Source organism: Ictidomys tridecemlineatus, chromosome 8, assembly GCF_052094955.1.
Source record: "Ictidomys tridecemlineatus isolate mIctTri1 chromosome 8, mIctTri1.hap1, whole genome shotgun sequence".
Lineage (NCBI taxonomy): Eukaryota > Metazoa > Chordata > Mammalia > Rodentia > Sciuridae > Ictidomys > Ictidomys tridecemlineatus.
The window spans coordinates 107122556-107148162 of NC_135484.1; the positions used below are offsets into that span (position 1 = coordinate 107122556).

General features: G+C 34.3%; 1 protein-coding gene across 1 annotated transcript in view; it reads right to left on the reverse strand.

Moving 5' to 3' along the window:
• The window catches only part of Cdc5l (cell division cycle 5 like), a 49272-nt gene that overhangs the window by 12412 nt on the left and 11253 nt on the right, over positions 1-25607 (reverse strand). The window contains exons 6-14 of the mRNA XM_005318618.5: positions 24738-24956; positions 22741-22885; positions 20992-21180; positions 12448-12596; positions 10255-10417; positions 7783-7947; positions 6498-6578; positions 5970-6212; positions 2124-2321 (exon numbers count right to left, since the gene is read on the reverse strand). Of these exons, the coding sequence (XP_005318675.1) occupies positions 2124-2321; positions 5970-6212; positions 6498-6578; positions 7783-7947; positions 10255-10417; positions 12448-12596; positions 20992-21180; positions 22741-22885; positions 24738-24956 (1552 nt within the window). The remainder of the gene's footprint in view (positions 1-2123; positions 2322-5969; positions 6213-6497; positions 6579-7782; positions 7948-10254; positions 10418-12447; positions 12597-20991; positions 21181-22740; positions 22886-24737; positions 24957-25607) is intronic.

A 25607-nucleotide genomic window follows, 5' to 3' on the forward strand; every position in this document is an offset into this window, starting at 1 on the left:
GCTTGCCCAGAAAGGCCTGTCTCCCTGAACCTGAAAGTGGAAAGGATAATTTAAGTGTAGCATTTAGTTTATACAATACAACTGGGGTTCCTTCCCCACAACAAACTTTGAATAATGTTTATAATTTAGCAATCAACTGAAATGATGAAAGAAGTACCACAATTGAAATAAAATATTTATGTATTTTAAACCAGTAAAGCTGTGTCTTCAAAAGCAAAGAGAAATACAGTTCTGAATTAGGGATGGATACAAATAAAATGGGGGATTTGTTTACTTGGGTCTTTGAGTTGTTTTTCTTCTTCTCAAAGATTTAATGAACTTTCATTTGAAATAAGCATAGTTTACTAAATTAAAGGATCTGATTAAGTATTCCTTAAAAGTAACTAGCTGGATAAACAATAAAGCAAGTTATCCAGGAGTCAAGAAGAGAAAAATTACTCCCGACTGTTTTATGAATATTCTTCCAAAGTCACCAATCCTTCAACAAAAATAGTTCAACGGAAGATTTCAGTTCCTGGTACTGAACTGAACAAAGAGAACCACATGTTTTTAATGGTTGCTCATAAACGACCCAAATAAATCTCCAAAAGAACGGCAGTGGTTCTTTCTGTATTTTTCCCTTCAAAACTCACAAGACCAATTCAACATCGAAATAAAAATTACTGTACTTTATGGCACCACTCACTTTGTGACACATTTATTTGCTGTCATGAAAGTTAGTGCCTCAACAAACTAAATGAGATTTAGGGAAAAATTTCTTTTTTTCTTTTTTCTTTAAACAGCACAAAATGTCCTTGCCATTTGCGGCAGAAAGAGTTTACCCACCTCAAATAAGAAGATTTTCAAACTAAGTGAGAGACCTAAGTATTTATATATAAATGTTACAAGGAATATTTCCAAATAGCTTTCCAATCAATTATAATGCTGACCTTAGATCAGAATTACACTGCTAACTACCATTTATAGGAAATGAAGCCTACACAACAGAAATATAATATACAGTTTAACCACTGATGTTCTACTTTCCCCAACTTTAACTCAAAATTAAAACACAGAGCAACAGCACACCCTGCTGGAAGTTAATAACACAACTAGAATAATCAGCAGCCCTGAAACACTAATTTCCCACTAACTGAAAACATAGATTCATGGGCATTAACCATCAGATGCCTCCACATATGATCTTAAAGGTTAAAGTACGACTTAGAATAACTTTCACATGAAAAGATACTGGTTTTTTCCTCCTTCTTTCTCTGGCTCCACCCACCCCCAACCACCTTAAGTAATTTTACTCTATCTGGATTTAACTCTAAATAAAAATATTCTCAAATCTGCTTTCTGTAAAGAAAAACTAATAATCTCATAAAAGAGGAAACTTAGGCCATTTTCTACATGAAATTGCTTTAAATGCCCCTTCTCCTTCCCATCCTGTCTTTGTCTTTGATATATCCCTATGTCTTTGATATATCCCTAAAGACCACCATCAGGAATCCACAAGGCAGCCTGGAGGTCTATGAACCACAATTCACATGCCAGTGGCAAAATGCCTATACAGATTCTGGAATTCAAAACATGCAGACTATATTAAGAAACCACATGGCCATGAAACTGCATCTAGTATGTTTCAATGTTTTCTTAGACATGAAAAATCCTAGAAGCCATTGTCTAAGTAATCCAACTCTACCCTCTTAATTCAAATTTAAAGGAATCAGAGAATAGACAGAAAAAATCTCAAGGTTTTTTAAATGTGCTATTTGGGCTATAAAAAGGAAACTCCTTGATACCACTGAAATCTCTTCATAGAGAAAAACAGACTGTTATATAGTATTAATCTATACTATTCTGAGTGACCAGTTATCAACTTGGTGGCTACTCCCACATCTAAAAGGTACAGACTAACCTGTGGTTTACCTGCAGGGAGGACATTCTTTGGAAGGCCTGTAATTGTGTAAAACCAATGAACTGGGCCAAGAATGATCAAACACTTGAGTTTAGTTTTATTCAAAAATTGCAAAGGCAATAAGCAGCTCAGGTCTATTTTACTGAAATTGTAACCAGTGTCACATTTACTTCATAATTTAAATCAAGATACATTTGAATTAGAATTTTAAAAGGATACCAACCTCAAGCCTCTTTTCAAGTGATTCAATTCTGTCCTTTTTGCTAGCTAGATTAGCCCGTGTATAGCGGCTCTGCCCAGGAAGATATAAAACTTGACTGTAGCATTCTTCCCACACCTGGTTATAAGCTTCACTGGAGAGTTCTCCATGACTCATTCCTTGTTTTACCACTTCCATCTCCTGCACCAGAACATCTTGGGCCTGTTGAGAATAATAATTTCAGTGAGTTTAAGTACTACAAATACTTGTCATCACCAGAAGAGAATTTAAAAAAGACTAGGTTTTTTCCCCTCCTTCCTTAGGCTAAAGGCAAGGAGTTTTGGTTGGCTGATCATTTTTTGGAGGAGGTGGAAGGCAATACCTAAGCCAATTGAGTTATTATACCTATAAATCAATACAGACTGATTTTAAAATGTCAAGCATCTGTGTTTCCCCAATAGTACAAACATTTTTTGTTTTCACTCATTATAATAGCAGCTACCATTTCTTAAATCAATCATCTATAATATATTAGAAACTGGGTTTAAAAGTTTTACATACATTATCTCCAAAGATCACAACTACCTTACAAAACAGCCAATATTCAATCACCTCAGTTTTCCATTGTTGTTGCTGTTTTGTTGTTTTTGATTTTTGGTACCAGGGATTGAACCCAGGGGCACTTTACTACAGAGTCACAAACCCAGCCCTTTTTATTTTTGAGACAGGCCTCATTAAGTTGCGGAGGCTGGCTTTGAACTTGGAATTCTCCTGCCTCAACTTCCCAAGCTCTAGGATTACAGGCATGTGCCATCATGCTGGGCTTAACCTTGTTTCAAAGCTGTAAACTGAGGCTCACAGATTGTAAACTTGTTCAAGACCACATTGCTAGTAAGCAGATAAAGAAGGATCTAAGACAAAATGGCAAAATGCTTGGTTGTGCTCCATCCACTTTCCCATTCCACCTCAAACTCATCACCTCACAGAATGTTGAAGGGGAATCAGGCCTCTTTTTGACGAAAGGCTTTTTTTCTCTTCCTGAAAGAATACCTCTAACATTGCCAGATAATGAGACTGGAGTCAAAAATAAAGTTCATACAGGAGCTTTGGTTTGCTACAAAAGGAACAGTTTAAAATGACAGGATGACAGGGAAAGGAGCAAGACAGGCCTGGGTTATCATAGCTTTAACATTTGAGTAGCTGTCTGAATTGCTTAATTTCTCTGAGCCCATTTCTCATCCATAAAATGGGGATAGCACCTATCTGATATGTTTGTCATTAGGATTAAATGAACAATATATGCAAAGAGCTTAGTCCAACACCAGACACACAGAATTCCATGAACATATCATAAACCCTTGTATCATGGCTAATGAAAAACTGACAGCCGTCTTCTATGCCTTATAGAAGGTTTACAATCTTTCTGGTAATGTTGGAAAATAAATATATATCAAAATGTTTTTAAAAAATCAAAAGAAATGCCCCAAAAAAGCAAAATTTTAACAAAAATGAAAAAATTATGTCTATAGAAAATAAAGAATTGATACTATTAATTAATACTTCTCAGGGGAAACAATGAAAACAAACACTAAATGAAAATCTGAAACCTCATTCAAAAAGGAATGGTATACTGTACACAGTAAAAATTTACAAGTTTTGGCTCTTGTCATTAGGAAAGCATGTAGTAAGTCATCTTTAAAGAGTAAGAATAAAGAATCTGCTTTGAAATAGCTGTTTCAAATTCTTTTTAGAACAAAGAGAAATTCACAGATAAAAAAATGGGAGAATACTTAATATTGTTTCAAATAATCCCAAAGTAATACTTAGAATTATTATTTTTAAAGGTTGTAATAGAAAAATGTATTCCCTACAGAACCTCTAAAAGCAACAATGTGATCCTTGTTTCAGATTTGCATACATAAAATAAATTTAGAAATATTTATTTTCTAAATTCTTTTTCCTCATATTTTCACTCTAAAGAGGAAACTATTCAAGTATTGATTTCAAAACCTGAGTCTCAACTCTAATTCAATGATTAAATGAGCTTGACAGAGAGGAGGCATAGATGTCAATAGATGTCAGTTTCACTATCCCACTTACCAAAAATAAAAATGTCATTCAAAGTTATTCAGAAATCAGGGGCAAGTTATTGATAAACCCTCCCCCCTTTCTCTACTGTCAAAACTCCTATAAAAATATGTATCAGTTTATAGCAAGGAAAATAGTAAGAAACAAGAAAGATATAAAGAGGAATAATGCAGAATAGAAGCTAGGAGAAAGAATCCTGTAATTTCTCCCAAGTGTGCAGCAGCTCATCACTGCCTCTCAGGGTCTAATATTAAAGAAAAAAGACAAGTAAATGACTGCTTTACTTCTATCTTAGCCTATTTTTTGCTGCTAAAAAAGGAAACCACAGATTAGATAATTTTAAAAGAAATTTCTTTCTCACAATTCTGGAGGCTAGGAAGTCCAAAATCACAGGGCTACATCTGGTAAGGCTTTCTTGCTACACTGTACCACGGCAGACAGTATCATTCCCAAGATAACTCACTCACTCCAGATATAACCCATCTGCTCATGAAGGTATAGCCTTCAGACCTAACTTCTTAGAGGCCCTACTTCCTAATACTATTACAATGGCAATTAAATTCAACATGAATTTTAGAAGGCAGTTTCAAATCACAGCAGCTTCCAGCTAGGAAATAAACTATTTTCTTATGCTATTATACAGATTTGTTGATCAAAGCAGAAAGAATAAAATGCATATCGTGGAAGAGATAGGATACAGACTTTATACAAGAAATTGTTTCCTTATATAAAAGAGTAGAGGGAAATCATATGAAGGGAATAAATTTCATAAAAAGTATTTCCTTTCTTTGAACAGAAAAACTGCTTAATCTATAATTTTTTAAAGAATTTAATCTTTATTTTATTTATTTGGGGTTTTGGTTTTGTTTTTTTATGTTGCGCTGAGGCTCAAATCCAGTGCCTCGCCTGTGCTAGGCAGGCACTCTATAACTAAGCTACAAACCCAGCCCATCTAAAAATATTTTTAAAGTAGATGGTCCCCAACTAACAATGGTTAGACTTTTTATGTTATTACAATGGTGTGAAAGCAATATACATCCAATTCAATCTGTACTTTAAATCTTGAATTTTTATCTGTTTCTAGGCTAGCAACAGGCAGGATAATATTTTCTTGAAAGGCTGATAAGCTGCTCCTCCCTTAGCTCCCCGTCAGCCACGAGTTCATTCTACAGTGTACTGTGTTGATAAAACTATCATGTCTGGTGGGTTAGGTGTACTAAGTGCATTTTCAACTTAATGGTATTTTCATCTTGTAATGGGTTTATCAGTACATAACCCCATCAAAAGTCAATGAGTGGGGGCTGGGGTTGTGGCTCAGTGACAGATCGCTCGCCTAGCATGCATGAAACACTGAGTTCGATCCTCAGCACCACATAAATGTAAAATAAAGATATTGTGTCCGCCTAAAACTAAAAAATAAATATTTAACAACAACAAAAGTCAATGAGGATCTGTATATAAGTGAGCTTTAAAGGCATCTAATTCTTTTCAGAGACAGCAAAATTGAACACAGGAAGTGGCAACAGCAGCAATTACTGAACAAGCCAATACACCCATGAATCAAAACACCTTGCCATCAGAACCAGTGTTTAGCTGATACACCTGTGGGGTGAGAATAAAGTATGTCCTTTTCCTAACACTACATAAACACTTATCTCCTAACCAAATGCTTCAGTTGTTCATGAATATTAATGTGGCAAAATAAGTTCACATTTGTCCATGACACACAGCATCTAACAAATGCTTAAATCTCATGGCAGAAATATTCCTGCTCAATCATACCTTTTTCAGCTCTTCTTTGGAGAACTTTTCATAAGGGTTATGTTCCAGATAAGCAATGTGCTCAGAATTGTTAGTACCAAATACAACAGTTTTTCCTTTTTTATTTCCAGATGGCTCATAGGGGTGATGTAGAAGGTCATAATGAAGCATTGTAATCATTTCTTTTTTGATTAGTTCTTCACTTTTCTGTAAATCTGTTAGAGGTGGTTCTACATTTAAGGGTCTTAGAATAGTTTCATTTACCTAAAAATTGTAAAACAAGTACAATTACCAAACATATCACTGCAACATACTAATGTTATTCCTTTTACAGCATGAATTAAATAGCAGTTTTACATTTTCAAAAGTATTTTTTCCCCTTCTAAATTCTTACTGGTATCAGTACATCATTTTAAAGACTACTGGGACTTGTTTTATTAATATTCCAGGAAGTAGATGAAATTTTGTTTTACAGTCTTTATGAATGATATAAAAAGCATCAATCATATAAAACTTAAAACTTCCTCAGTCAGAAATTTTAATACTTACTTCAGATGGTCTTGGCAAATCTTTCTGGACAGCTTTGTGCATTCGTTTCATTTCCTTTACCCGCTCTGCCTCTCGTATGGCCTAAACAATAATTTTATATCCATTATTGCAGCTATACAGTATTTGACAATTCTCAATAAAGCTGAAAACATTTTAGTCTGTAAGATCAATAATGTTCAAAAGCTAAATCTGTAGAAATTTGTGTAAGTTTGTAGAAAGGTAATAATAAGACCATGAAAATCTATCCGTTCATTCTCAATACAATAGAAACTAAGAAATTTCAATGTCTGCTACAGCAGTCTCCAAATTTATCTGGCTCTATGCATCAGACAACCACTTTTCTTGTCTAAATGAAAATCCTAAACACAAAGGAGATTTCCCAACAACCCTTTCTTTTAACCCCAAAGCTACTGACTTGTAATTTAAAAAGCTAGTCAATGTTTCCTGATTCTCAAGTTATATGGTAACGCATTAAAATTTCATGGCATTTCTGAGAAAGTAAATGTAATTCAAAGTAGCTGAGAAGGCAAAATATAAAAAGTACCACCCACTGCTCCCTATGAAAAAGTACATTCACATGGTTCTCCTCTAAAATATGATTTATATTGATATCATTCTCACATCAACCCTGAGATTAAAGCTACATAAAATCATCCTAAAATGGACGACCATGGGATTAACTGAAAGGGATCACATAAACTCAGTTTTAGTTTGGGATTTACTACCACTTACCAGCCATAAGACTTGGGAAAAGTTAACTTAATTCATTTAAGCCTGTTACCTCATTTCAAAAATAGAGCTAATACATTACTGGACTGTTATGTGCAAATGAGAAAATAATTAACTAAAAGATATATTAGTACAATGTATTTACTGTGTCTCCTGATATACTCTTCCCAATTTCCAAATCCATTTTTTATTAGTTTACACTGACTTAAATCTATTTACCCAACTAATCTAAGATCTACTTACTTTTAACATCTTTTCTTCACTAGATTGAAGCAATGGCTAAAAAATTATTTGCATTTTAGAGAAGCATAATGAATTTGACAGAGTACTTAAATTACTCTACATATATATACACTTCAAAAATACCCACCAAGAGACTGTGAGTATACCATGATTTATATCAGTAAATAACATTAATAATGTAATTTAATTTAAGATATTTTTAAATATCAAAAAAACCTTCCAAGTTCTTGAGACATTTAACAATACTCATCATTCTTTAAGCCTCCGGACATATTTAGTCACACTCACTCTTCTTCACAGCACTATTACCCACCTGCTTTCGAGCATCCACATCAGCAGCATCTTCAATGTAAGTATCATCCACTTCCCGGTCTTCGAGCTCCTTCTCAGCATTTTCAGGTAAAACAATTTCAAAATCATTCTTAGGGGCAGGAAGTCCCAACAACCCTAATCGGAGATGTTCACGAGATTCTCTTTCCTGTAGAAAAGAAATGGTCCTTCTCACTCATACACATTAAGTATCCAATCAGTATTCTATAAAAATTTCCCAAAAAAAATTAGCCTAAAATTAATTCTAGAAAAATTATTCCTGGCTTCAGAACTAAGATTTTTGTTTATTTTCTATCTGCTCCATATTAAGACCAATCAAAAGCTTTGACTTGTGATCAATGAAGATACTCTGGGATATTCCAATAGGATATTTGAAAATCACCTCCACTAGAACAGAAAAAAAAAAGACCAACTGGATTTTCATTTGAAAGAATATATATGTTTTTTGTACTTTCTCTTCCTTTTAAAGAGTTTTTTTCAATATTTATTTTTTAGTTTTAGTTGGACAGAATACATTTATTTTATTTTTTTTATTTTTATGTGGTGCTGAGGATTGAAACCAGAGCCCCACACATGCTAGGCAAGTGCTCTACTGCTGAGCCACAACCCAGCCCCTAAAGAGTTTTGTTGATACTAATAGAGCACATCATGCCCCCAACAAAGCAAAAAAACTTATATACAATAAGAATTAAAATGCTCTTAAAGATAATCTATTTTATCATTCATAATGTAAATTATACTATATTAGCTAAAAGGCATCATAGTCTATAAAAACAACCAGTACTGTCATTTTCATCTTCATTTTTATTCATACTTTTCCACCGACGTACAAGCATTTCATCAGGCACCTAAATACTGATCTCAGTATTTTGTTAAACCAGTGAATGAATTAATCAGTATCTTCTGCTGAATGTCAATTTAGACTTCTATGTTTGACTCTTAGTGGGTCCTTTGTGTGTACACTTCATGTTCTCTTCAGTCCAGAAGATGTGAAAAGTTTTAATTCCAGGAAATCAAAGGCCATGTAATTGGCATATACATTTTATTTCTAATGAGATATTTACTTTCACATATACAAAATTATTTATGTAGCACTGCACTCACCCCACTACCCCACCCTGTGACTCACTGTTTTAAGCACAAGACAACATTTTTTTATAAAAATGCCAATCATAATGAAACATATTCATGTTTCTAAGTGTACTGTTGAAATGCCCAAGTAAATTTCATGCCAAAAATCAGTATTAATAATACTGATAAGAGGCGTAGAAGATCTGTTGGAAGAATATATTTCTGACAAAGAAATTTAATAGCAAATGAAAAGAACAAACAGAAAAGTTAACTTGTCCTTGGACTAATAAAAAAATTCCCAAAGAAACCAGCTGGTAGCCAAAGCTTTTCTCAGTGCATCCTTGGCTCACCTTTCTAGTCTTATTTCCCAGTCCCCCTAGAATATAAACATTGTTAAAACAAAAGCTAGCCCCTCAAATTTCTGATTTATGTTTTCCACACATAGGTTCTCAATTGTTTAACTCATATATAGTTTTTTTTTTAAGAGTTGGCTTTAGTGGATATCAATTTAGGTGCTGATTTAAATCATAAATTAACTAAATCTGTATATGAAGTTAGAATTAATTTCTAAACTGAAGATAGATCAGTATCACTGGAACTCATTTTTTTTAAAACTTCACAGTGTTTTCTTTGGAATCAAATAAGGTCCAATAATGTATTTACTGTATTTCCTGATATACTCTTCCCAATTTCCAAATCCATTTTTTATTAATTTACACTGACTAATGTAATAAAAGCAGTAAAATGGGCAGAAGCAAAAACTGTTAACTATTTATAGTTAGCTTTCTACATCACCATGCAATATATACAGAAGAAAATTTCACTGAAATCAACAACAAAAAAATTAACTTGGCTTTGAGATCTAGGCTGTCCTAAATATATGGAGCAAGTAGAAGGATTCAGGCTCAAAATCTAATTGATGAGGCTTTAAAACTTAAAATTTCATTTATAGAAACAATTATTATTAAAATACATGTACCCCTCATTAAGAAAAATATTCATTAGTAAACGATAAAAATTAAAATGATAAAAGATACAACATTTTCAATATTTACAAGCATATTAACCGTAACAAAGTAGATTTATAAGCACAGAAGATTCCCCCCCTTACTTTCATCAACTCTTACAAATCATTCTTGTTTTCTGGCATTAACAGATGTATAGATTCCTAAGGTAAATGAAATCCACGCTGGCTGGAATTTTTACTTTGATACCCATAAGATTTTTTTTTTTTTTTCCAATTTTTAGAGCTGAGGATATAGTAACCTCAATGGTAGAGCACATACTTATTAGCATGTGCAAAGCTCTGGGTTCAATCCCCAACATTACCCCCGGAAAAAAAAAAAATTCTTTTAAAGAGTATTAAAAGGGAATTGACATTTACCATCTGTTTCACATAAGAGGGATCACTATAGTCTGCCATTCCATCTTCTGGATTAATGTTTAATTTGTCTCTAAGAGGAGTTCTACCTGGGGTAGAATTAGTAACTGGTTTTGGGGTTGTTCCACTCCGAGGAGTCAGCCCTTCAGCTCCATTAGAAGGAGTCCTAGAAAAAGAGAAATCAATTAATAAAAGTGCCACTTATATTTGGATTGTGCTTTCAAATGTTTTTCACATATACTATTCTACAGGGAATATAAAAAGTATGGAAGAAACAAAGATTCCAAAAATTATGCCTGGTGGTTTTAAGTTCGCTCTCTAGGTTAAAATAAAGGTTTGGTTTAGTTAGCACAGAATGCTGTATTTTTATTTTATTGACTTCTAATAGTCGTTATGCTTGACAGAACCGTCCTTAAAAAGTAAACATTATTTCAATTTTTTCTTCATGCATTAGGGTGGCTAAGAATAGGCAGTGGGCAGGGAGGCTGGCCAACACCATGACTTAAGTTCAGTGTATTTGTCTAATCATCTTCTCCTCCCTATCAAGTTGTTGACTATTACACTATCAGTCATTATTGTCATCATCAACTGTATACTTTAAGTAATTCATTGTTTGGAAACCACACACCACACTTTTTAAAAACACTTCTAGGTATGAACAGGCTCTGGGTGAAGATTAATAACCTCTTCTAGCAATAAAGTCCATAGACAAAGCCATCGTGGTGGCACAGGCCTGTAATCTCAGCTACTCAAGAGGTTGCAGTGGGAGGATCATAAGTTTGCAGCCAGCCTGGGCAACACAGCAAAACCCCATCTCAAAAAATAAAGAAAAGGGGCTGGGATGTGGCTCAAGCGGTAGCGCGCTCGCCTAGCATGCGTGCGGCCCGGGTTCGATCCTCAGCAGCACCACATACCAACAAAGATGTGTCCGCCGAGAACTAAGAAAAAAAATAAATAAATGTTAAAATTCTCTCTCTCTCTCTGTCCCCCTCTCTCACTTTCTCTTTAAAAAAAAAATAAAAAATAAAAAAAAATAAAATATCTTCAAAAGGCATTTTTAAAAAAAAAAAAAAAAAAAAAAAAAAAAAATAAAGAAAAAAGTACACAGACTTTGCAGTAACTTATGTTTTAATTGTTCAAAGCCTTTTGGGGGAGACAAGGGTGCTTACTTCCTGTATCTTGACTGTGTTCCAGACTGGTGGTGCTGCCATACAGCTGTTCCCAATAGTTGAGGGGTTACCATATAAGACATGGTCCCTGCCCCCAAGGAGCTTACAATCTAGTTGAAAGACAAGACATACACAGGAGAAAAAGGATTAGGCTCTCTTTAGCCTCACAAGAAGTGTTAAATATCATACTGGGATTGGCTGCCAGTGTGTCTCTATTCTGCTTTCATATATGAATCTTACCAATTTAAGGAAAACTAAACCCATAGAAGGACATATTCTAACACTTAAAATTAAACTTGAAATAATCATCCCTTAAAAACTCAAATTCCATTTTAATATGACTAGTTTCCATAACATTTATATCTTAAAGATATTCCTTTTCAAAAGGGTAGATTAAAATAAAAGAAGTGCAAAGAAATACTGACCACTAGTTAATAACATGCATGTATGTTTAGGTGTGAATATGGACTGATTATTTGCAACCTACTTTGAAATGCCTTAAAAAATAAAGTGGATTGATAATTGGATAGATACGTGATAAAGCAAATATCACATATCATATAAAGTAAAATGTTAATAATCACAGAAACTAAGTGATTGGGTATATGAATATTTGCTTTGCCATTCTTGCATATTTTTTGAATGTTTTAATTTTTCACAGAAAAATGCTAAGGAAAAGCAATAAGACATATATTAATTTTTATACATTTTTTATAAATTTTTAAAAATTTTATACAATTTTTATAAAATTCACCAAATGATCACTAACAATGGATTCATCTAATCTTTAAAATCAAATAAAGTGTTCAGAAACATCTGAAACTTTGAAAATAAAAATGCCACCATATGTAACCATTTCTTTGACACTATAAATGTTATTTATTACCATGAGTAAGGAGAAAGCAAAAAAAAAAAGCAAGTTGAATGCTTATTTATATTCTTTGTCAACATACTAAAATAAACATGCTGTCCAAATTCTTGGATTCAGGTTTTCCTAAAACATAAAATATGTTTATTTTTATAATACCTGAATGGGGTAGAAAGAACTGTGTTTGGAGTCTGTACAACTTGCCGCTGTGGAGTCACGCCTGAGAAGTCACTCTCATGCAATGGGGTATTAAGTCCACCTTTTAATGGGGTGTCCACATTGGTCAAGGCCATGAGGTTCTGGGCTTCCTATTAAAAGAAACAAGGAAGCATGTTAATGGTCTAGATAAGCTAGCAGAATTCTCTCTTTTGATCCTATTATAAAAATCTTTAAGCAGCCACAATTCTTAGTTTCTTAGTGAAAACCAAGAGAGAAAACAAATATTATGCCACGACAGATTTCAATACTTCCATCCCTCTGTCAATCTAAGACATCACAAGTCACAATTTCTGGAATAAAGTTTTATATGTCAAGGTATGTTACAGTCTCACATATGAAATTGCCATTGTCCAAAAGCTTCTCCTATTACCTGTGCCATACCTCTTTTTAATCATAACATACTAAAAATTCAAATTTCCCAATGTGAGCTAAGGCCAAACGTCAGAACAACTAAGTTTAAGTCTGGTTTCATTACTAATCCTTTATCCAGTCTTCATTAGCATCTCTGAGTCTCAGTGTCTTCTACTGGGAAATTAAGATAATTCCAAGTGACCAATACACTTCACAAGACTCCAACAATCAGGTTCCTTTCAGAGGTCATGCCTGATATCTAGGCAGAAATGACTACCTTTCCTTTCATCCCTCCACCATAACCCTTTCTTCCATACTTCCTTTGCACCTACAAATCTTTTAATCCTCAATTCAGAGCCTATGACAGGCTTTATTTTCCAAAGATGGTCACAACCAAATCTCTCACACTGCATGTTTGATTCAGCATCAATTACGAAAAAGTAGGGTTCTAGATCCCCCGCCCTTGAATGTAGGTAGCCTTGTCATTCACCTGAAACCAACAGAATATATCACAAGTGACACTGCTCGACTTCAAAGGCTAGTTTAGAAAAAATAATGCCTTTTTCCACCATGTTCACTGCAACACTCACATGGGAGTGCTGAGATACCACATGAGAATTTAAACTGTTCTGAGTCCACCATGCTTGGAGAAAACCCAAGCCAGATTCACTACATATTCCCAGGAAAGAAGCCAACCAACAATCAGCATCAACCACCACATATGGAAAGATCTATGAAGCCACCCTCAAGTTCTGAGTCTTCCTACCTGAAGCCCTAAATATTATAGAGCAGAGACAAGGCACTTTTTTTTTCATGCTCTGGGCAAATTTATGGCCCACAGAAATCATCAGCACAGTAAAATGTATTAGGACACTAAGTTTTGAGGTAAAACAAATCTAACCAGAGCAAGATTTATTCCATAATTTTGAATATCTCTATTAATGAGAAAGAGTCTTGAATTTCAGATTATCAAAGTTCTATTTGTGTTTTTTGCTATTCTAAATACAAGTCATTTCCTGGAAAGAAATTCATGTGGGTTTAAAACTTCTACATAAGAACTAGGAGAAATAAGGATCAAGTAGCAAAACCTATCCTCCCAGAAGAATAGAATATGACCAATCATATATGCCAATATTTCAGGCAGGCAAAGGCATAAAATACATTATATTTAAAGACCCCCCTAAAATGGACACGCTGAGAAGTAGAAAGTCTGACACAATATGAGATTCCAGTAGAATTCTAGTGCATCAGAAAGCTATCTCTACATTGAGGATCATTCTCTTATCAATTGTGTTACACAGGAATGTTTTCCAGAATACCCTTTCCCATCCATATGGTTCAATAGTAAAATAAAAGTAAAGGAAGAAATAGAAGTAGAGGTGGCAAAGATGAGGCAGCAACCACTACACTCTAAAGGTTGTTTGTTGGAGTTGGTGAGACACATGCAGAAGAGCTGGCAAGGTTCAGTATGCCCTTGCACTTCTCTGCCCAACAGCAATCCTGCACCCATCTCTCGACTTTTAGCTGCAAACTCACAGAAAATAATAGCCACAAAGAACCAACACCCTCCACAGCCCGCTTCATGCCTAGCTTCCAATTTCCCTACAAACTCTCCTTTTCAGATCTTTACTTCCCTAGCTTTTCCTTTTTGTGCATAAATCCAATTCTTTTAACAAATTCCTAATTCTATGATATTCATGCTGGTTCTGTTCCCCTTAATGAACCCTAACCAATGCACCCTAGGACTAGATCAAAGGAAGCCATGAGACAAAATTCCTCTTATCCCTGGCTACCCACCTTGGCAACCTTGGCACCTATATCATGCAACAGAGGCATCTAACAAATAAAAGCTTACAAAGTAAAGATCGATTTACCACATTTTTCATTAAAATAACGGATATTTTATCACAGCTAACCAGACTAAATTCTCAACTTCTGTCAGTTTGTCTTAGAGGTTCCAAAGAGCTTCAACCAGCTGGGATCACTGAATACCTTATTGTGGCAAAGACTGCTACCTGTCAACAAAAGTATTCTCTCCTTCCATTATCAAAAGCCTCCATTTTAACCAGGTTTCCCAAAACAAAACTACATAACCCAGTAGCTCAGTATGGTTATATATCTAAGTTCTGATCAGTGTGACAGAAGGAGAAACGACGAATGCAATAGACGGGTTCTTAAAAAGCGAGACAGTAGTCCTTGTTCTCCCTTCCTCCTTCCTGCCAGCTAGAGGCAGAAAAGATGGCTGGCACTGTAGCCACTGTACTTACCAAAGGGAGAGATACTGTGAAGGAAAGCCAGGCATGGGACAGAACAAAACAGACCACCCCTGACACCAGAAAGTACCCCAGTCTGTTTATCTCTCAACATATAAAACATAAAATAAACCTCTATTCTATGTAGGCCACTGTTATGGTTTTCCATTAGAACCAAACTTATTCCAACAAAAACACTTTTCAGATAACTACCCAAAATCTTTTAGAAGATAAATCCAAAACTACAAGCCCTAAACACTGCATATGTCCTAGCCTCTTGATATTTTTTCAAAATAACTACTCTCTATATTAAATATTTTCTCGTTATTACCTCAATACTCTTTCAATCAGTCTTCAAAGCCTATACTGAACACACAAAAGGATAACATAAAGCTAGAGAAATCAAGACAGTGTGGTCCTGGTATAGGACCAATGGAACAAAATTCAGAACCCAGAAGTATTCATGGCTAACTGAATTTTTTTCAAGGGTGCCAAAATCATACAATGGGGGAAAGAGTATTCAAACATGGTGCTGGAAAAACTGGATATCTGCATGCAAAAGAATCAAGTCGGACCCTTATCTCACATCACCCAGTAAAATGAACTCAAAATGAGTCACAGACTTAAATGTAAAAGTTAAAACTATAAAACTTTTTGAGAAAGAACAGTAAATCTCCCTGACTTTGGACAGTGCTGCATAAGGCTAAATGCAAATGCAAAAAAAAAAAAATGAACTACACATCATGAAATTAAAACCTTCTGTGCTGCAACTGACAACATGAAAAAAGTAAAAAGACAACCCAAAAACTGGAAGAAAATATGTACAAATTATATATCAGATTAAGGTCTAATACCTAGAATATTCAAAGAATTCTTATAATTCAATAAAAAGATAAATAGCCCAACTGAAAAATGGGTAAGGGACATGAGTAACCATTTCTTCAAAAACGATTTAGAAACATAGCAAATAAGCATGTGCAAAGATGCTCTATATCTGTAGCTACCAGGGAAATGCAAATCAAAAACACAATATGATACCACCCCCAGATGTATGACCACAGGATGGTTATAATCAAAAAGACAGAGGATAACAGTGTTGGTGAGAATGTAAAAAAAAAAAAAAAAAAAAAACTGCAACTGTCACATATCTCGATAGAAGGGTAAAAGAGTACATCTGCTCTAGAAAACGGTATGACAGTTCCCCAAAAAGTTAGATGCAGAATTACCATAAGACCCAGAAATTCCATTCCTGAGTATTCATCCAAGAAAATGAAAACCATGTCCATACAAACACTTGTTCAAAGCACTATTATTCACATAGTAAAAAGGTAGTCAATACCCAAGTGAAAATCAATTCATTAATGGATAAAGAAAATGTGGTATATAGTGGAAATATTATTTAGCAATAAAAAGGAATGGAATACTGATACATCCTACAGTATGGTTAAATCTTGAAAACAGTACATTAAATGAAAGAAGCAAGTCAGAAATAATTTTATGATTCCATTTATATGAAATGTGAAGAACAGAGAACACCAGAGAGACAACTACAGGGCCTAGGAGGTTTGAGGGGAATAATAAGTGACTGTTAACGGGATGGGGGTTCCTTCATAATTGATGAAAATATTGTATAATTATGATGATGGGTGCTCAACTCTGCAAATACTATAACAAATTAATTATATGCTATATTATATCTCAATAAAAGTTTTAAAACATAACTTCCATTAAATAGTCATTATGTTACCTAATAATGCAATTTTTCCAAAAATAAAAACAGCTTTACTGTTTTTCTTTAAAATTTTCAGTGCCAAAAAATTAAAATTCAAAGCACTATTTAAAAAAAAGGAAGACATGATATTCCTCTCTGTCAGAGAAGGCATGGAAAAGCTGAAGTATGAATAAAGTAACCAAAACAAGAATATATATCCTTCTGGGCTTTGCATTTTAATTAAAAGTCTGGAGAAGTATGCAAGAAATGCTGAGCCAGATCAACACAGAGCATCTATAAGAAGCATCTACAGCACTCCAAGCCACCAGAAGAGGGTGGCTACCAGGATTTTTACAACACCTACAGTCATTATCATCCCCTATTATTAACAGGCTTATTCCGTTAATAATTTGATTCCTGTATGTATTTTGCACTATTTAGGGCCCTCCATGTTTCTCCTGTTAGCAGAATTTTCTCTTTCCCAATCTGACTAAACAAGTTTACCTGACATTCTACCTGGTTATAATACCCCAGAACACATCTTTATTTATGCTCAGGGTCCAAAAGAATCACAAAATTGCTTTATAAAATCTCTGATATACTAGATATTTTAGTAATTTACTTATGAAACCCCATGTCCAAGCCTCCTCAAAGTCTTGAGTTGCATGATAAAATAACTAATGTGCATTAATTTGTGAACTTGCATGAACAATACAAAATGAGAATAAAAGCTCTTCAGGGAAAAACTCTTCAGAGAGAACAATAAAGGCTTTCTAAACTAGGGGATTCTAGAAGGTGTTAAAAGCAAATTATTATTATGAAGAAAAAGAAAGGACATATAAGTTTAAACTTTAAATTGGAGGCATTCAGCCTTTTTTCCTCAGGTGTGTACCAAAAGGGTAGTCAGTTGTACACCCTTTAGGCAGGATATTAAAAGCTGCTTCTCTGAGGAGTCTCATAAATTTTGATGAAGCAATATTGACATCAAGAAATTCCAACAAAACATCCCAGTTAGATCAGCCTCCAGAGAAGCTGAGAGTCAAGGAGCCTCACCCACATACAAAGAGTTTATAGTCAGCTTACAATTGCCCCTCACCTCTACATACAGGAAAAGAATCAAAGATCACCAAACATTTCAGAATACATGCTTATGAATGGTAGAGGAAACAAAACACTTAAGAGATTATAAAAAGGGAAAAACCTTGTAAAATTAAAACAAAATCATGATTACCAACAGTCCCAGAGAAGAGAAGATGTTCATGAAATAAAAATGGATGTTAAAAAAAAAACACTAAACATGTTTTTAAAAAGCTCCTAGATATCACAGAAAATCATCTAGAGAGAAAAGAAGACAAAAGTTGGAGGTCTATAAAGTGACTGATGAAAAGGAAGATTTATTTTTTTTTAACTCAAACTAATTTTCAAGAATTAAAGGTCACAAGCCGGGTGCGGTGGTGCACACCTGTAATCCCAGAAGTTCAGGAGGCTGAGACAGGAGGATTACAAGTTCAAAGCCAGCATCACCAACAGCGAGGCACTAGCAACTCGGTCTGTGTCTAAATGAAAAATACAAAATAGGGCTGGGGATGTGGCTCAGCGGTTGGGTGCCCTCGAGTTCAATCCCTGGTACCAAAAAAAAAAAAAAAAAGAATTAAAGGCCACAAGTCTCTAGAATTAAAAGATCCACCAAATACTTAGCAGAGTGACTGAGAAAGATCCACACAAAAAACTAAGGATGTGAAAAAGGAGATCACAAACACTTCCAGAGAAAGAGGAACTAGCTTTCCTACTAATAATCTGAATAACACAGCCATTGGGGAAGCCAGAAGATACAGAAATCAATCTTAATATCTATCAACAGAGGAAGGAATCTTTAAAATGTGGCATATACACAAAGAATATTATTCAGCCTTAAAAAAGAAATCCTAGCATTTGGAACACTGACGAAACTGAGAACATCATGTTAATTGAAATGAGCTAGGCACAGAAAGACAAATACCCATGATATTATTTAAAAAGGTTAAACTTTTAGAAAGAAAAACAATGGTTACCAGAGGCTAAGGGGTGGGAGAACCCGAAACGAAATTTCTGTTAAACAAGAAATATACTGATCTACTGTACATCATGATGACTCTAGTGAATAACTTGAAAACTGCTAACAAAATAGATTTTTAAGTGTTCTCACCACAAAAAAAATAGTACATGAGGTAATGTTAAATAACTTAATTTAGCCATTCTAAAATATATACACTTATCAAAAACATCATGCTAAGCACCAAAAATATATACAATTTTTATTTGTATACACAAACTAAATTTTTAAAAAATCTACCTTCCATGAATCCTTTCTCTGAAAGCTAGTGAAGGATATTATGCTTCATTAACAAGAGAATAAACCAAGAAAGCCAAAGTCATGGGAACCAGAAGAAAGAGAACCCAAGGGATTTTCTACAGGGATAGTGAAGGGAAATTGAAAAAAAAATTAAAATAACAATAAAAATCATGCTGTAAACAAGATCCAATGAGTTATTGGTCCTAATTAGAGCATCTCAAAGTTCTGGGAAAGACTTTGTTATAAAATACAGACCTTTTGAAATTAAAACCTCTGAAAAAGGTTTAGCTCCTGAGCTTCCTCATGCTGTGAATGGAAACAAAAAACTAGCCCCTGTGTTTTCTAGCCAACACTGCCTGGCTATATCTGCGAAATTACACCTCCTGGCTTTTGTTTCTATAAATTTTAACTGCTTCTGTAAGCTTCTATGTGACTAACAAGAGAAGATAACAGGGGCTGGGATTGTGGCTCAGCAGAAGAGCGCTTGCCTAGCACGGGTGGGACCCGGGTTCAATCCTCAGCACCACATAAAAATAAAGTCATTGTGTTGTGTCCAACTACACGTAAAAGAATAAATATTAAAAAAAAAAAAGAGAGAGAGAGAGAGAGAAGATACAATCTTAACTGCTTCTCTCCAGTTTGAAAAAATTGCATAAAATTCATTTTTCCCTTTTACATTTATTTCTTATGCAGATGGGTAGCCAGCCAGTTATCCTGTTAGGTACCCTGGCTTGACTGCTGGTAACCTTTAGAAAGATGAGATTATATGAAGTCTGACCAGAACACAGGAGACTGACAGAGTATACAGTCTATAATTCAATTAATGCTAAGTATTCAAAAAATTCATTACCTGAGTAAAACAAATGTCAACTACAAGAAAATACAAATACTGTACAACAAAGCACAGTATTATGCTATATATTATATACAAATATGTATTTACATAACATATCTTATAAGGCACCTCATGATTCAGGAATAAACAAGGTTTACAGAGTCATAAATCCAACCATAAACCAAAACTATATTTTAACTGTAATGAAAGTGGTACTTCCATTAATTGACAATAATTGACAATGAGAGAACTGAAAAAGTCTATATGCATGACTGAGACATACGGAGAAACAACAAATAATTCTTAAAACAATGAAGTCGCAAGTATCTTAGCAATACAAAAATAAAAACAAAGAATTGTAATTGGTACCTCTGCAGAGCAAGCAATGAGGGGCACAATTGTTTTACTTACTAAGCCTTACACAACCATTGATTCTTGGATCAAGACCTTGAAATTATGTTTCTGACTATGAGAGAAAAGAAAATGAGATGTAAGGATACCAAAATTCTCAATAGTGTTTTCCAGGTTTGAGAAAAATCTGTCTCTGGCATACAGACACCCATGGAACACAAAGAGCTGTGGATATACCATGTGTGAGGGAGAGTTTTGAAATTATTACCACTGACATATGATGTCAAGCCAATGAGAAAATGCAAGGCAGTTTCTAAAATCACTGCACATACATCTCATTTCTTGCCAGGATTGCTAGGCAATGTGAAAAATTTAAATCCTGTGCTTTACTGACAGGTATAAAAGACTAGTGAAGGTAGAAGGACTTGATTCAAAATTATTATAATAATGTAGAAATAAAATCACCTAATAACTGAATCTGCTGATTTAGCTTCTCTACTAGACAAATGTTTCAGGATCTATTCATTCAGGACTCAGTTTCAAACTGCTGAGACCCTGAAAGAAACAAAACCAAACCACTTAGTGTTCTCCTTCATGATACCTTAAATATAATAATGAACGCAAAAGGCTCCTCTACTATGTGACACCATACCTGCAGAATTCTGTCCTGGGAAGCTGGCGTTCGGGGTGTTCTAAGAGCAATGCTATTGTTGGTGACATTGTACTCAGACAAAAGAGTACTGGAAGCAGAGTTTGTTATGCCAGATTCCTCAGCAGTCTGACGTGCAATTTCACTTGCTTGGCCTACTTTTACAACTTCCTGAAGTTCTGCATCTGAAATCTAAAAAGACACAATTATCACAGTAAGCAGCATTTTAACTGAGGACCAACACAGATTAAAATTTCCATATTCTAGAAGATGAATTGCTGAAGCTGTATAGAATACACAGAGTCACTGCACCATCACTAACTTTTTTGACTCTAAAATTTCTATTTTTGTGCATGCTTGTAATCCCAGCAGCTCAGTGGGGCTGAGATAGGAGGATCACGGGTTCAAAGCCAGCCTCAGTAACAGTGAGGCATTAAGCACCTCAGAGACCTTTATCTAAATAAAATACAAAACAGGGCTGGAGATGTGTCTCAGTGGTTGAGTGTTCCTGCGTTTAATCCCCAGTACCCCCCGCAAAAAAAAAAAATTTCTATTTTAAAAATTTTAAAAGCCTTTCCTACACACCATGGGGATAAAATTCATCTATGATACAGAATCAAGCTACAACAGCTATATTTCCATACTGAAATTCTTTCAAACTAATATGCTTATGTACCAAGAACATAAAATAATAGTTTTTGTACAAAACTATCCATATGGGAAGGAAAAAAACCATATAAAAATATCAGAGAGTCTACTGAATCACAAGATCCTTAAGAAAATCTAAAGGTAATTTTGCCAAAATAAATATTCTAAGGGGTGTTAAGGGAAAATTTTCAGACAAAATTAAACTTAAAAATACTACTAGAAAGAGCAACATATGACAAAATTCAATTATGTTCATGCCCACAAGTCTTTTGTTGAGGCAGCCAAAAGACTTCTGGGGAAACAAACTCTGCTGGTCTCCTAAGTCCTTACCTCTACTCCATTAAACCTGTCTGATTCTGAAGAGCTATACTACTCAAAACAAGAGGTTACTCAAAGTTCCCATGTTTCTGACCAACTATTACTAAATCAAAGGACTATAATAAACTGAATGAGGAAATATTTGTATTTCTCTTTTCCACAATTCCCACACTGACTTTTCAGAGCTGTTTCTCATACACACACACACACACACACACACACGCGCATGCACGCACGCACATACACAAAAATATTTTTAGTGTGTGTGTGTGTTTCTAAGATATAGATAGATACAATATAAACTTTATTTTTTTAATGTGGTTTTGAGGATCAAACCCAGTGCCTCACAAGTGCTAGGCAAGCACTCTACCACTGAACCAGAACCCCAGCCCATTTCTTTTCTTTCAAAAAGAAAAACATGATATAACAAAACACTCCCTGAAAGAAAGCAGCCTGAATTTCACCAAGCCAGACCATACCTATCCTGATCAACTACAAATAAGTGGCCAAGAGCCATAGCTGGTGACAAATTGCTGAGTGTTAACAACTACTTATTAAACCATCATGAGCAGTTTAAGACTTCATATAATAACTTACACAGAGAAACTGTTGCTTATTTATCATATTATACCACAATAATTTATTGTTACACACGTGGCTCACTCATACACTAATTTCTTAAGGGCACTTATAACAAGCCTGAAACAAAGGTCCTCAAATATTTGCTGAATAAATGAAATGAGCATATAAATTCATAAAATAAAAAAACTATTTTTATCAGATTACCTGAGGAGCAGGAAGAACTAGTTTGCTTCTCTTTTTAGTAAATTCAGAAACACCACTAGTTTGAAGAATAGCTGATGGCAAATCAGATTCTTTTTTCCTTTTCAAATGTTGTTTGTCTTTTTTTCTATCTCTTCCTTCTTTTTCACTATAATGAATCAAGATAAAGAAGAGATTTTAAGTTATACCTTGGCAATAACAGCAAAATCCATTTAATTATTCATATCCTTTGAAAAACAATCTTATTTCTAAAGAAAATAACTTAAAAAAGCAGAAATAATATACACAAGCTGTTAGTATATTCAAAAATGAAAACTCAAATAGTAATAAAATTATTAAGGGGATACATTAAGTACTAAAAATTAAAACATAACCTGAAGATAACATAACCTGTGGTAACAAATATGCAAAACATCACATATAATGGCAAAAAAACCCACAATTCCTATATTGTGATTATATTCATATAAAAATATGTGTGCACATAAGATGAATGCACAAAAAAGGAACAGTAAAGGAGATGAAATAAAAACATGAATTTTTAAATTTCTCCTTAATATTGTTATTAAATTGTTGATTTTTAAAGTATACAATTTTTTAAAAGGGTATTACTGAAAAACACACCCAAAAGTTATTAGAAGCCTAAAGCCAGGATCAAAGCAGTCTTTCAAAGCTCCTATACCTTCTTTCCTTCTGCCTGTTTTCTTTTCCCCCCAGCTAGTCTACTCCTTCCAAACGATGAGTTTTCCTCTTTAATCTCTTTATTCATAGGGCCCATAAAGCAAGGTCCTGCTTTGAGAAATATATACAATCAAGTACATTCAAGTAAATCCTATTTTACAGTGGCTGATATCTGCTTAGGAACCGTTCATGTAAACAGAAATGGAAAGTAAACAGAGAGAAGCAAACAAAAACTTCTTTGACAAGTATAAAATATTCTCCCTATAATAAGCAGATTTAAGATTTAAGAAAACTTTGTAAAAAAAAAAAAACTCTTAAAAGTAGGTGAAATGGGGCTGGGGTTATAGCTCAGTGGTAGAGTGCTTGCCTCACACGCATGAGGCACAGAGTTCAATCCTCAGCACCACATAAAAATAAATTAAGATATTGTGTCCAAATAAAGAGGTTTTTAAAAAAAAAAAAAACAGATGAATCCTCTGTACTCTAAGACATAAACATTTATAAATATACATACTTATCCCCATCAAGTGGGAAACTTAAGAATGGAAAACATTGGTAAGTTTTTTCTTTTAATTTCATTTTAATAAAATTGGTAAAGTTTTTACTCAAAAAAAAAAATACTAGTCCAGATATTAACAGATTTTTTTTCAGGCTATTAGTAAATCATCTGATTTGTCCACAAATGTACCTAAATGTTAAGATGTGATTTAGTGAGTAAATAGTCAACTAAGACCTGGTTGTGGTGCTGCACACCTATAATCCCACAGACAGGAGGCTGAAGCAGGAGAATCTCAAATTCAAAGCCAGCCTCAGCAACTTGTGAGACCCTCAATTACTGAGACACTGTCTCAAAATAAAAAAGAAAAACAGGCTGGGGGTATGGCTCAGTGATATTCACCCCTGGGTTCAAATCCACAAAGAACCAACAACTATAAATCAACCACACAGCATTCTGTGCTAACAAAATGAGAGACAGGGTCACACTTGTTTTCTCAGAAAGGTGAACACATAAAAACAGCATAAGCAGGCCACATTTTGCTAAATCATAAAAATTTGGCTCTGACAATAACAATACAAAATTCCCATTATACCTTTCTATTTCCAGATCAGAAAGGCAACTTACGACTAGTATGGCATTATGTAAAAATGTGGATGTGTAACCAATGTGATTCTGCAATCTGTATTTGGGGTAAAAATGGGAGTTCATAACTCACTTGAAGCTAATGCATGAAATATGATATGTCAAGAGCTTTTAAGGTTTTGAACAACCAATTAAAAAAAAAAAAGAATTAAAAGTGAAAAAAAAAAAGGCAACTTACGATCTTAGCTCCCCATCAAGATCCTGTTGTCTTAATTTCCTAAAATCTGCATCAAGGGACTGGTAGTTTTCCTCAGAAGTATCATAAAAACCAAGAGCAGGCTTTTTTTCAAATGGGATTTCAGCATTATAATCAACTCCTCTCTTCTTTTTTCTTTTCTTCTGAATTTCTATGCCAGCTGCTCGAAGTTCTCTTCTTTTTTGAAGGGCAGCAAGACGCCTGAAGAAAAAGAATACAAAATCACCTTGAAAATCATGTATCATGGGGCAAAGATGGATTATCCAACAGAGTTAATTTGAGATAGAAATATTTATTGTAAACCTTCATCTCATACTGTTCACCAAAACAAATCCCAGTTTTGATTTAAAGGTGTACACACACATATATGCACATAAAGCAACATGAAAAATCAGAAGAAATGACATGTAATTATGTATCCTATCTCTGGATAAGAATGTACTTGCTCAATATAAATTAAAGTCAAAGAAAAAGATCAACAGATTTAAGATCTAATTTTTACAACAGCAGCACTATAAAAACCAAAAATGAAATAAAAAGGCAAATTATAGGAAAAATATTTGCAATTAATATTAGAAATGATTAAATATAAAAAGTCAATGCTCCAAAGGGTGGGGGAGAACAAATGAAAATAACAAAGTTTTATTTGATAAAGAATCACAAATTAGGGGCTGGGGATGTGGCTCAAGCGGTAGCATGCTTGCCTGGCATGCGTGCGGCCAGGGTTCGATCCTCAGCACCACATACCAACAAAGATGTTGTGTCCGCCAAGAACTTAAAAATAAATATTAAAAATTCTCTCTCTCTCTCTCTCTCCCCCCTGTCTCTCACTCTCTCTTTAAAAAAAAAAGA